The sequence below is a fragment of the Strix uralensis genome, chromosome 14 (assembly GCF_047716275.1).
Source record: "Strix uralensis isolate ZFMK-TIS-50842 chromosome 14, bStrUra1, whole genome shotgun sequence".
NCBI classification, from domain to species: Eukaryota; Metazoa; Chordata; class Aves; order Strigiformes; family Strigidae; genus Strix; species Strix uralensis.
In genome coordinates, this window is record NC_133985.1 from 24,146,905 (window position 1) to 24,160,746 (window position 13,842).

At 49.0% G+C, this 13,842-nt stretch overlaps 1 protein-coding gene across 2 annotated transcripts; it reads right to left on the minus strand.

Moving 5' to 3' along the window:
* Window positions 1–217: 217 nt before the first annotated feature.
* Window positions 218–11,986, minus strand: GFRA3 (GDNF family receptor alpha 3). Of its 2 annotated transcripts, XM_074883556.1 has the most exons (8): window positions 11,883–11,986; window positions 8,259–8,534; window positions 7,445–7,537; window positions 6,676–7,021; window positions 6,488–6,597; window positions 5,277–5,411; window positions 4,154–4,284; window positions 218–3,857 (listed from the first exon to the last, which is right to left on the minus strand). In XM_074883556.1, the coding sequence occupies exons 1-8, from the start codon at window positions 11,923–11,925 to the stop codon at window positions 3,723–3,725; spliced, it is 1,269 nt and encodes a 422-aa protein (XP_074739657.1). In that variant the 5' UTR covers window positions 11,926–11,986; the 3' UTR covers window positions 218–3,722. The 2 variants fall into 2 exon arrangements, with proteins under 2 accessions (XP_074739657.1, XP_074739656.1); XM_074883555.1 differs by lacking the exon at window positions 11,883–11,986 and having other exon boundaries at window positions 8,259–9,137.
* Window positions 11,987–13,842: the final 1,856 nt, after the last annotated feature.

The following is a 13,842-nucleotide window of genomic DNA, read 5'->3' on the forward strand; positions in this document are numbered from 1 at the left end:
TGCTACATTAGACCATGTTAAGGGATCTAAAGCTATGTTGGAGTTCTAGAAGGCATGTCTGAAGGACCTGACAGCACGTGATGTCTGTAAAAGTGGTTAAGATTGCTTTGTAAGAGATTCTGTCTAATTCTGTTCTTTAAATTTCTTTCCCATAATGCCTCCAGCAGTAGGAGACAAAGAGTGCGGTTTCTATTAAATGCAAAGAAAGGCAGGAGACTTCTAGAGTTGCAAGATAAATTTTATTAGAGAGATTCGGCATTATTTTACACTTTTAAAAATAATCTACATTACAACAATTAGAAGGTTCCCTCCTTGTCTATGCTTGCTGAGAGCTCAATGTTAAGACTATCGGAACAGTGAATTTTTATTAGATTATTTTTGTATTTAGACCAAAGGTACTCATGGGATGTTATATTCCAGTTTCTGGTGAATAGAAGATGGGTTTTTTCGTAAATTGCCCTCTAGTATGGTTAGTAAGAACTGTTCTGAATGGGTTTAGGTATCTGTGCCAGTCTTTGAACGTTGGTGGTGCTAACAGAACTGAACTGATACTGATATTGGCATGACAGTGGTAGTAGTAGTTGCACTTGTGCATACATGTCTGCTGTGTAGTTGAATAACTGAGATTTGGAGATCAGGTGTTACAAAAGTCTAAGTGAAAATGGGTTTGTACTCATAGCAGTGTGAGTACCTGTGAATGCAGGTGTATTTAGAGGTGAATTGTGTTTGCAGTTATTGATGGACAAGCCTAAGGAGCACCCATGTACATAAGGGTGCATAGCTACATGTGAAAGGGACATAGGAGACTTGGAGAAAAACCCAAACTGGCAAGTTTTGCTTTGATTTCAGTCTAGAGCAGGTTTTGTCTGAGTGTCAACCATTTTCTGATGTAATCCAGGACATGAGAGGAGGCTGTAGTTGCAATTAATAACCTTCTTAGTAGGGGTAAGGGGCCAAAGTGCCCCGAATACAAACAGCAGAATGCTGATACCTTTTTCCATATCAGCCTGCCTTAGAGCACTGAAGTGGGGAAGGAGGAAAGATCAGAGTGCAGATGAGTGGAAGATGAATGCAGTACACTGTGTGGTACAGATGGCTCAGGGAAATCTACTCCATATTCTCACAGGTATCCTCACTGATTTGTGGAATATTGGAAGGAACATTATTTTCTTCTTCCCTGTCACTCTCCCCTAAATTCTGGAGATGACAGACGTTATTACACTACAGCCAAGGCTCTTGACATGTTTCTAGTCCCACCATATGGATGATGGACTAATGTAGATATTGGAGTATGGTAACATGGACTCTGTTTTCATAATGGTAGCAAACATGTGGAAACAGTGCTGGCTTTTGATCCAAATAGCCACATTTCAGTAGGTAATCAGGAATACCAGCATTTGTACTCCTCTTTATTAAGGCAACATGATATTTGTTCCTACTGCATGGAAATAAAATGTTGCTTCTCTGTGCGACAGAGCAGATGGTTCTGCTCGATGCAGTGCTGTCCTTGCCCTACCCACCCAGGAAGTAAAGAGAAGGCCGGCATTTGAAATGGAAGTATTGCCACTGCAGAAGGACAATTACTCTGATACACGTGACAGCGTAAGATTCTGTAATAAGAAGGTGTCTGGCAGTGACTGGGAACCAGCGTATTACCTAACTGGTGCTTCCCTGGCAACTGATAAAAACATAGGGTAAAAAGAAATACCCACCTGTTCTGCATCAGGACTGTAGTCTTGTCTGGCTGTGTATAATCACATTCAGATCTGTTGTATCTCATAGGATGTGCAAGGGGCAGTGTGTGTGCCCACAGAGGAGCTGCTCTGAGCTGAGTTTCTAGCTATCCTGAAAGCATAGGCTGGCTGATGAGGCAACTCTTGCACACAATTGATTGTGGACTATTAACCTATGCTCAGAAATCAATATTCACTTAACACCACATTTTAACAGGCAAATGCAGTACAAAACAGCAGTTACACAGTGCACACATTTACACTCAGAATAAACAGGTCATGAAATATCTTGGCAGAGGAGGAGATTGGGCAGGCAGCACAGAAGGGGACAATGACAACTTGAGTATGTGGGAAGGTAGAAGGCAGTTGCAGCTCCCAGAGATTTTTGCAACTGAATGTCCCAGGGGTTTTGTGGTCAATACAGCTTCAAAGAGCTGTATGCATTCTCTAAGTGTTACAAAGAAGGTTGGTCCTGAGGCCAGGCAAGATAAGACTAAATTTACTGGGGCTGAGCACAGAAATTCATCTTAACCCACAAAACCCAAATCTGTTGCTAACCATGATAGTGGATGATACGTGTATGTTGCAAGGGGCAAAACAGAAGCAAGAATATAAACTGTAGTATAGTGTCCTTGATCTGGGATGGTATTTTTCATATACTTAAAAGAATAGATTTGAAAAGGGAACAGAAACTAATCCAGAACTGGTGTTTACCAGGGACATTATGGGTATGTTTATTGAGCTTTACTTGTAACCCACCCTGGAGCACAGACTTGTAGTCTTTAGGGTGATAAGCTGTGCTCTACCTTGAGGAGCAGACCCATCTGACCTCCTGAAGTTCAACAAGGCCAAGTGCAAGGTCCCACACCTGGGCTGGGACAATCCCCAGTACCAATACAGACTGGGGGATGAATGGACTGAGAGCAGCCCTGCAGAAAAGGACTTGGGGATGCTGGCGGATGAAAAATTGGACATGAGCCGGGAACGTGCGCTTGCAGCCCAGAAAGCCGTATCCTATCCTGGGCTGCACAAAAAGAAGAGTGGCCAGAAGGTCGAGGGAGGGGATTCTCCCCCTCTACTCTACCCCACCTGGAGTCCTGCGTCCAGCTCTGGGGTGCCCAGAACAAAACAGACACGGACCCGTTTGAGCGGGTCCAGAGGAGGCCACGAAAACCATGAGAGGGCTGGCACACCCCTCCTGTGAAGAGAGACTGAGACAGTTGGCGTGGCTCAGCCTGGAGGAGAGAAGGCTGCGGAGACCTTATTGTGGCCTTTCAATATATAAAGGGGGATCATGAAACAGAGAGAGGCTTTTTACCAGGGCCTGTAGTGACAGGACAAGGGGCAGTGGGTTTGAACTGCAAGAGGGTAGTTTAGGCTGGACATAAGGAAGAAATTTTCTGTGATGGAAGCGGTGAGGCCCTGGCACAGGTTGCCCAGAGAAGCTGTGGCTGCCCCCTCCCTGGAAGGGTTCAAGGCCAGGTTGGACGGGGCTTTGGGCAACCTGGGCTAGTGGAAGGTGTCCCTGCCTGGGGCAGGGGGGTGGCACTAGATGGACTTTAAGGTCCCTTTCAAACCAAACCATTCAATGATTGTATGCCTGAGGAAGAGCTCCAGAAGGTGGGGTGGTAGGACACAGTGTCAGGTCCCTCCCTGCAGTCAGAAATCAAACCTGCACAAGTTCTGACAGAACTCAGACCTTTGTTTTAAAATACTGTGCTGGAATATTAGCTTGACTGTTACTCAGAATGCTAACATGGCAGAAGCAATGGTGGGCACCGTATCTGCAGAGCTTAGTGCAAACTGATGGGGTGACCATGGGGCACAAGTTAGCGGGAGGTTTTCAGTGACTGCTGTTCTGGGTTAAAGCTGTTCCATTCCTTTTTCTGGAAGCCTTCTGCTTCCCAAAGGTAAAGCAGTAGTGGGAGGTGCCTGGATATGGAATAATATTAATATATGGGAAGGAAAGATGATGCCATTTATGCCAAGTTAACGTGGGCTCAGCAACAGGGGCAGGAACAGAGCCAGAGACGGCCAAGAAATAGGAGCTCCAGAGTATACAGAGGAGGCCATGGGCATACTGCTGTGCTCGGAGATGTCTCGCTGTGTCTTCCTTTCAGCCACCTAGGAAATGAAAGGAGGAATGAATCCCAGTTAGATACACGCTCAAACATCTGGCTGCAGAGCATCCAGTTCTGAGCATTGCAAGGCTGTAGGGGAACTCCTGCGGCCAGGCAGCACAGCCTGTTTCTGCCTGTCTGTGGAAGGAATAGCTCAAGGTGAAGCGGTCCAGGGTTCTGCATGCATGTGGCATCCCTCACTTTGATGTCCAAAGTCACGCATTTCCAGATCCAGGGTTTTTCAGCTGTCTCTAGGCCACTGGACTCGCTACTTTGTGAAGGCAACAAAGCGATTCATACCTGGGACATTTCCGAAGCAAGGGATGTGCTGGCACTGTCTCCTTGGAAGCTTAGGGAAGATGAATAAAATAAGTCTTCCTGCCTTTCTACAGCTGTCTGCTTCAGGTGCATTTGAGACCAAATGGTATTTTCTGCAAACAGAAGTAAAGCAAGAGTCTTACTGTGCTTTTCTTGTGCACACCTTGGAGTCTAGTGAGCAGAAGTCCAGGGGAGCTGTTTTAGGAAATGCACTCACAGGTTGTGTGGGTTTCGTTTAGAAAATACATATTCTCTGTTCAGTGAATGGCCTGTTAGTTTGTGGGTTTACTTGTGAGGTTGAGCAGACTGCAAAGCCAATTTGCACTGTACTTGGGGACCTTTGGGTCCCTTTGGGACTTTTCCCAGCTGTCGATTTTGTAAGGGGCAGGTATGTAGCATCTCAGATGGAGTTGAGGTTGTAGGTGTATCTCTAGTACTGGGTGTAAGGCTTTTCTATACAGCAGGAGGTAGGTTTAAATATTAATCATCTAATGATGCTGGTTTCTTTGCTATCCTTTGGAAGCTTTTACAAACATAAAATATTTAAATCTTATTAAGGTCTGTTGCTAAAATGCTAGGGAGATAAAAGAAATACAGACTCAGGATTACGTAGTTGCACGTAACGGGATTTTTGTAACTGCTGTGCTGCTGAATCCAGTAACGGGGTCTGTGTCAGGAGCTAGTTATCTCGACCAAGTGAGTGAGGGCAAAAGGCCCTCAGGCCAGGAAAGGAGGGGGAGGAGGGGAACCCAAACCCTATAATCCTGGTGCACTGATGTAGTTACTCAGCAACCTATGGATAGAGCATGTCTGACCTCCCCTTGTGATTTTTTTTTTTTTTTTTTTGCAACCCCTTCATTTGAATGCTGTTTGGAAATAGCTTCGTGGTGTTTGAGATAACAGAAGTGTCACCAAAAGATACAGAAACACTTCTGAAAGCAGAGCCAGGCTGGTCCCATAGGTTGGACAGGAGATCATGGAGACACTGCAGGAGATGACAGAACTATACGCAAGAGCAGTGCATTGTAGGATCTTGAAATCAACAGGATGGGAATTTCCCTGTGCTGAGCAGTTTCTCTGATTCTGCAAAATGACTGATGCTTACCGAGGCACCTGTTGCTCTCAAACATGCCGAGTATCTGGTCACACTTCTCCTTCTGGTTGCCGCTGCTCTCACACGTGCACCACAGGGAGACCTCCACACTGGAGTTACTGACGTAGTTGGGTGTCATGGGTGTGCCTGTCCCAAACCCACGGAAACTGGAATCAGGATTTACTTCACCACACGAAAGAAGCCTCACTAGTGCTGTCACGCTACAGGGAATGCTGGAGGCAGAAGCCTTCCACCGCGATATGCACGTTACCCCGGAGAGGCCGGGAGCCCCTACGAGACCACCCAGGCCTGGTCAATCTACGCGACGTCTGCTGAGCTGGGAGGAGGTCTGGAGGTGGCCACCCCTGCCTCGGGCAGTCTGCTGGCGAGGCACGTGGGTACCCGTAGCTGGTGCAAGCATTAGATCAAGGGGTGTGAAGCATCTGCAGGGACTCCACTGCTGTACTGGTGTACGGCAGCGCGAGGCGCGCGGGCTCCCGCTGGAGCTGGCAACACTGTGTGGCCAAAGGCCTTTTGCCAAATAAATGCTGCACACCTGTAACTGCCATTCAGCCAGAGGTCATTTAGCACAAAACCAACAAAGACATCTGGAAAACCGGAAGGTATAGACTAGATTTACAGCTTCAGAGATATTGCTGCTCTTTACAGCTCCTCTTTTGAGCTGCTCTGAAAAAGTATTAGCAGGTTGGCAGTGAATGCCCAAACCCAAAGATGACCTTCCTCTAACAGCTGGTAGTGCCGTGTTCTGGCTGGCCCTGAGGAAACAGTGTGTACAACACTAACAAACCATCGGGATGGCAGTGAGGGAATGTCATGTTTAATCACTGCTGTGATGGGATGTCACTCCTGCAGCAGGAATGGCAGTTCATACAGGCCCAGAGCGCCCTGTTAGGCGTTTAGAGCACCTTGCACCAGCTGATGGTGCAAACAGGTGTTCAGAAATCTCAGGCAAGCGCTGCTGAGTTGACAGTAGAGGGATAAATGCCATGGAAGGATAAATGCCATGGAAGGGCTCTCTTTGGGCTGCATTTACCTCAGAAGCAAGAGGGAGCAATAGCATCAATTAGGCTAAGGATATTCATTGGTATACCGAGCACTATCTCCTGCAGGAGAGCAAGATGGTCCTTCACAGCATCGGGGTGTGCCTGCAAGTCTGTGGCCTGAAAGCATCTGCCCTGCGTGTTGCTGTGGGTATCACTTACCAATCATCCCCATGTAAGCCTGCAGGCATGCAGCATGGTTGTGCTGAGAGCAACCATCTGGAGACATGTCTGCAGGTTGACAGTTTTGTTGGAAGTCAGCCAGTCGGGATCTGTAGGAAGGAAAATGAGACTATCAGTGTCTATGCTGTTCTCTTCTCTTGGCTAGTGTCCACTGCTGCCAGACCTACTTGCAGATATGGTCTTCTAAGCAAGAGTCCAGAAGCCAGAGGCAATTGGGTTTGGTGTTAGAGTGGAAGGAACAGTCAGGAACAATAGTTTTCCGGCGTCGTTCTCCACAAAGTTCATCCTGACATGGACAGAATAGGATCCTTCTGGTGAAATCCTCAGACACTTTCTCAAAGAAATTCCTTAGCCCTCTGTGGCATTTGCGACGGTCACATGTGTCCTCGCTTCCTGCTCCCTTGGTGCAGATAGAGGCATATTCTGTGCGCAGACGAACGCACTTCTTGCTCAGATTACAGACATGAGTTGCTTTCAGGCATGGATTTGTTGCATCTCCTGCTAACTGTGAGCCTATAAAGCCAAAAGAAACCCAGAGACAGTGAGGCAAGTCTCCAGAAGAGATTCTGTGTGGAAATAGGAGTAGCCCTTACTTGGTGGTCAGATTGGGAACATCAGAAAGAACAAAGCAAGTTAGTCCTGCTGTGTGCCTGTAGTATGACGCTGCAGTTATGTTAGTTACAAAACTGTATTTTTTATTGGCTCGTGCCGGGGTGTTTGTTTCAGAGAAGGCATCGCTGTGGGTTATTCCCTGTTTCATGGGCCCGGATCTGTGGCTATATTTACACTTGGTGGGGGTACAAATTTAAGCAGGATCCAGAACAGGTTTCCTCTGATTAAAGGGGCCATTACCCCAAACTGTTCTTCTTGACAATTTTCAGCCCTGAAAAGGTAAGAAAGGGCAGCACTGTATCCTATAACCATTACAATCCTTACCTGATAACAGAGCTGCCAGTTTATTATAATCTGTCTTCCAATGTTCTTCATTTGCTGGATTCTCATAGGGAGAGGTCTCCAAATTGAAGTAACCTAGGCAAGATACAAGATACTTTATGCAGTGGGAGAAATGCTTTGTGATCAGTGTTTTTTGGTGGTTTTTTTTTCATTTATTTTTTCTCTTATTTGTGCCTGGCTGTTCCCTCAGGCTGGAGTTCAGAGATGCTCTGTCTTGCCCAAAGCCAAATGCCAAGATTGGTTCTGCTAGAGATGTAAAGGTATTACCATGTAAAAACAGCCTTACATTTTGTCATCAGATTTTCTCTAGATGGAATTTGGTCTATGTTGTCATTTGGCTTTTTTCAGCTTCAGTACCAGTGAGGAGATGTGCAGCACAGGCAGCCTTTGGTGGGAGGCCAAGAAGAAGCATCCCACTAAAGCTGGAAAGAAGCAGCAAGGTTAAGGGTGCCACTACAGTGCGTGTCATAATCACACGTCATTTTCAGTGATGGGTAGAGACGACGATTTTGAGGTTATTTTTCACAGCAGCCTCCCCTCAGAGCATTAAATCTAACTGCCTCAGAGTAGCTGCCTTTGTCTCTTAGGGTCCCTGGTGTGTTGGAAGGGCCAGTCTCAGACCAGACCAGCTTCCTCTGCTTATCAAACAGAGCAGGAATGAATTCTCTTCACTAGGAGATGTGGTTCCAAAGTGATACCTGCAGTATTGGGAAGTGGCCTTTCGCAGTTGTTTTCAGATGGGGGGGGCAGGGTGAGTCTCAGTAGTACCTTGTAAACTCATGTTATTTCATCTCACCATCTGTCATGCTGGAATGAACGGTCCAGAAGACGCGCAAGCAGTGCTCCTGTCTCTTCATGCGCCGGTGACACTTGCAGTGCAGCAAAGAGCTGTTTCCCAGGGTGAGCTCTGCATTCAGACATCTGACCCTGCTGTCGTGATCCAGCGGAAGGACGCGAGTCTTGGCCAGGGCACAGTCTTCCAGGGTCCTGTAGGTGACATTGCAGGCAGGGTCCGAGAGGCACAGCTGTTCTGCTGTGATGCAGTCGCTCCTTGGCAGAGCCAGGAGGTCTCCTGGGCAGGCAGGGAAAAGACTGTTAGGATCACGATCATGACGGATGCCACACGAGCACCTTGTCATTGCTCTGTAGGCATCTGTGTTCAGTAAGGACTCCTCTCAAGAGGCAAAACTGGTTGGGGGCTCTCATACGGAGAAGTAAGGAACGATAGCTGTCTCCATTTAGAAGCCGAAGGATGAGCATTCGTGTATGAAAGAGGGAACAGAAGGTTAAAGAAAAGTCTCAACAATAATCTTAATAAACCCTTTTTTTTATCACCCTTAACTCTTTCAACTTGGCCAGGATCAGGGATGGCTTTATATTTTATGGAATAGTAAATCCCTGTGGAAACCTTGGGGTTGCAGAGGCCTGCTTTGAAGCAGCTCTTCTATCTGGGTAATGAAAACCGCAGTGCAATAAGCCCGTAGTAACACCACACTGTCTGCTGTGAGTCAGTGCTGCTGCCCTTGCTAAAGTGGATATACTGGTCATTAAGAGATGTACCAAGAAAGCCATTTGTAGGGTGTAAAAACAACTACTTTACTGAGCTTCGGAACTTAAGAATAAGAATGAGCATTTTTTGCATAATAGAATAAATCCTTAACATAAGATGCAAGTAGCTTCATATAGAAGTGCTGATATGAACTGAATTTAAGTACATAGAATCCAGTCCCTGAAACCCCTGCCAAAAATGCTGGGATGCAGGCTGCGCCTGCCAGCTTTCCTCTTTTGGTTGAGTGTGAACTCTGAGGACACCTTGGTGTGTGTGTGTGTGTGTGTATTTGCATAATACATGCACTGATTATATATATGTATATGCACACACGCACCACCTTATGTGGAAGTATTAAATAATCTCAATTTAACAATATAATCTTTAAAACTAGACTTTGCTTTCATCATTTTCAATTTTGCATATGGACTGTTGTCTCATAAGGTAATACTGGGGTGATACCTAGCATTATGTTGTTACAGGTAGGTGAATTCAGTCCACAATCTTTCTTCACTTCTGTAGTAGGGGAATCTGTGTTTACCATACAAGTACAAGGAGGATCTGGAGCAAGACTGTTTGCTAATAACATTTACATACAGCCAAGTATGTTTCTTCCCTTCAGGTTAGTTTCGCTTGGCTGGTTTTAGGAAATGACTGTGCTGAGCCTTACATCTACTTTTAAGGTCCTTTGGGTACATGATCTTACCAATCATTCTCCTGTTCAGCAGGTGCAGTAGCACTATTCCAGTCTGCCTTCACTACAGATCAGAGGATGATCTTGGTAGAGCTCATCTTACCCGGTATACTGTCTTCACCATCTGTTCTCTCACCTCCTTCTCTTTTGCTGGCTCCATCAGTTTATTTGCTATAAGCAGTAGGGTGCATAATTCTGTGCTAATCTGCTTCTCAAACTTTCTACTTTTCCTACAGCCCACTAGTGCTATCTAGGTGTCTTTGTCTCACTTGTACACATCTCTTGGCTTTTCTAGAAAGTTACTGTGCTTTGTTGTTCCCGAAGCTGTTACCCAGAGACTGTATGACTCTGTAAGCTTCCTGAACAAACGGCTCATCAGAATGCTTTGTACCAGCACAGGGGGATTTGCTTTGGCATTATACCTCGGCACAACCTTAACGAACGTTCTGAGTGTGATTACATCCTGTAAGGTTGCAGTCAGTGCAAATTCTCAATAGCAAATCCGTCCCTTCTCTCCAGTGGCCTTTGGAGCCCTAAACTGAGCTCACTGATCTACCCCACCAGCCCAGACCCAAGTACCATCTCCCCCAGGATCCCATCTCCAACACTGGCTTGCAGCAGCTGTTGTAGGAAGTTCATAAAAGGACAGGCTGCACTTTCCTAGCCTTAAGAATTCTGCTCAGCAAGCACCTGAGCTTGAAGTGCCTTTTTTAAAACTTGAAAAAGTGATATGGTAATTGCCAGGGTAGAGCAGAGCTGGGTATAAGTGGATGGACTGCGTTTCTACCACAGGCCTGTACCAGATGCTTCAGCTGAAGCTGCTGTAAACCTCAAATTTAAAACAGTCCTCCTCTACAGACATTGTTTCATAGATACATGCATTGTCTTAAGCCCTAATATTTGACATATTGTTTCATTTTTTTTAAAACCTTGTCTTAGTATTCCAGAAAATAACCGGAAAGAATGAGAAAGCTAATTCTTTCCTAGACCCATGGTCTAGGTTGCAGCACATGTTTAAGATGCATGTGTGTGGGAGTCCCTTCTGTAGTTTGAAAAAAGAAAGTTAAAAGGTAATAATCAATTCACAAGCTGTATTTACACCTTAGAAAAAAAGGGGTAGGTAATGCAATAATACACCTTTATTCTGCCTTTTCACCCCACATCTTGTCCTACGTATTTGTGTTATTTTGATGCCCCGGTGCACCATGCTACTGAAAGAGGGGGTGATTGCAGAAGGCAAACCTTTCCTTTATTAAGCAGTTATCAAAGAAGTATTAGTATTGGGGAATAGAAAATTGTGGGAATTCTATTGTAATCATGTCGCCACAAGTGCTACCGCGGTGTCGTGCAGGAGCCCATTTTCCTCACCATCACTGTGATATTCAGCAGCTCTGCTTGTTCTGGGTGTAAAGCACGGCCATCCCCCAGCCAGGGGCTAGGAACGCTTCAGAGCGGTTTGGTAATTTCAGTGTTTCTGCTCACCTCAGCCCTGAAGACTCCACAAGAGACGAACGGGAAGGAGGAATAATCTCTCTCTTCTGCTCCTGGGACGTGCAGGAGCACGAGGCAGAGCAGGGCGAGCGGCAGCATCTCTGCGGGAGCCCCCCGATTGCTCCGGGCAAACTGAGCCTCTCCCCAAACTACCGCCCGGGAGCAGTTCCGAGGAGGGGCGCGGGGAGAGGTATCAAACCAACCGCTGGGCGAAGGCGGGGCGAGGGGGTACGGCGGGAGCGGCGAGGCCGGTCGGGCTGCAGCGGCTGCTTTGTGCTTCCCTGCCGCGGCGAGGGACCCGCTCCCGGCCGCCTCCTCCCCCCACCCCCCCCCGCGGTCGCGAAGCGACCCCGTCCCCTCGGGTGCCCGGAGGCCGCCCGCCCCCCGCTCCGCTCGCGGTTCACGTTTCGGCCGGCGCCGCTCTCCCGGTTTGAAACACACGTGTGTGTGTGTATGTGTGTGTTCCCCCCCCCGCCGCCTGCGCCCGGGGCAGCTGCTGCCCGCGGAACGGCCCGACGGGGCGGGAGCCCGGAGCGGGGACGCGAGCGAGCGGCGCCGGGACGCAGGTGGCCCCGAGGGGCGGCGGCGCGGACCCCGCTCGCCGGGAGAGGGACGGGGGACGCGCCGCGCTGCCCCGCCACCCCCAGCCCGCCCCGTCCGCCGCCCCGCGGCCCGGGCGCTGTTACCGGCTCGGGAGAGGAGCAGCCCCAGGAGCAGGGCGGGCCCCATGCTGGAGCCCGGCGGTCGGCGGCTCCGAGCTCCGGGGCCGCAGCTCACATGCTGCGCAGCCCGGCGGCGTCTGAGCGGCCCCGGCCCGCCCCGCCCCGGTCCGCCCGGCCCGCCCCGCCCCACGGCCCGGCCCGCCCCGGAGCACGGCTGCGGCGGGGGGGGCACTGCCCGCCGAGCGCTGTCCGTCCGTCCACGGGGCCCCGGCGGGGGTGCCGGGCCGGGCGGGCGGAGCGGCGGGGCTGCCCGCGGTCCGTCCCCGGAGCGCCCAGGGGAGCTGCCGGGCCCCCGGGGCAGGACGCGCGTCCCGGGCGAGATTCCCACAGGCGTTTCGAAAGGGGCTGGGGAGGATTTTCGATCGTTCGGGCGTTTGTTGACTCATCCCCGCACCGAGCGCGGAGCCGGGCCGGGCTGCGCAGCGCCGAGCACCCCGGGGCGCCCTTCGGGGGGAGCCTGGAGCGGCGGGAGCGTTGCCGGGGGCCGGGACACGGCGGGGGGCGAGGGAGCGGCGGGGCCCGGCCCTGGGCAGAGCCCTGGGTGTCGGCAGCGCCGAGCGCCTGCCCGCGCGTGGGCAGCCGGGCTCGTTCTTGAACAGATCCTGCTTTAGTCCGCGTCCTGGGGTCAGCCGAACCCGGGGGAAGTCACGGTCCGACACGGGCACGGCCAGCGTTAGAATGTGAAAGTGAGGCAAACCCTTCGTAGGTCGATTGTTTGCACGAGTAGAGACGTACCCCATCTGCCCGAAAAGCCCAACAGAAAGGGTAAAAATTGTGCAAACACATGAAGTATTCACAATCCAATTCAGCGGTGCCCTCCTCTTCTTGGGCTCTGAAAAAATCAGTCCTCCTGCTTGCTGCGGGGAGTGCTGTGAGACAATTCTTCTGAATGTGAGCGAGCTGTCCACAAACGCTGGAGGCTCTTCTTCGTGCTTAAGGGGGAGAGAAAAATCATTCTCACCATGGCTTGAAGTCTAATCAAAGTCGAATAGTTGGAGGAGCTTAAGAAAAATGGTGGATGGGACAGAGCCTTTTTAACTTTGTAGTGAATCGTTTGCAGTTACCGTTCAGGAGGAGGAAGCTGGCAGACTTAAGAAAATCTGGGAGCAAAGAGGTTTACTTATGACAATGTGAAAAAAACAGAAGCGCCTTGGTCGTGTGAACTTTTCTCTGTTTTTGTGAGAAATGGCAAGAATAAACAAGTGGATCTGAAAGTTTTTAATCATGACCCACATTTTAACTGTGGTACAGTAGAGACCTGTTTGGACGATCACTATGACAGGAATATGAACACAGCAGTGTGCAACTTCTGAGGAATAACAGGCAGGAGAAGTAGAAGAGATGTTGCCTTCTGTCATGGATTAGTGTACTTGCTTTGAGATTGTAGGAGGATCTTTTCTAGGCAATTTGCATGATTGTTAGAAGGGAAGAAAACTGGGCACTACCATTTCTGTTGCAGGCTGCCTGGCAGTCAGACCACGCGGCACCACCGAGTGCACGGCAGTGGGAGGTTACCCCTGCCCAGGTATCCCGTGTTACAGGAGTACAGTGGTACAGGAAGTTTGTGGAACGTGTTGCTGATGTTCTTCGTACAGAAGATGGTGACAACCACAGGAGGGGAAGCTCTGCGAGCCCCGACTGTAGCTGACAGGTATAGCTTTTTGAGAATATTAATGTAAAGGGCAATTTGGGTGGTAGTGGTGGTCTGTCTGTGACCCTTAGTTTGTTGTTTCTCTTTTGCTGTTTTTACACTTCCCCTAAGCAAAGACAGATTTCGGTAAACTCAGTGAATTGATAGCCAACATCTCACAGGAGAAAAGCCTGGAGAAGAGAAAACAGTGTGTGTGCCTTGAGAAAGGAAGGAATATAAACAATCTTAACTTCAAGCTCTAGTAAGATTCTGGAATGCATAAACGATCTGTTA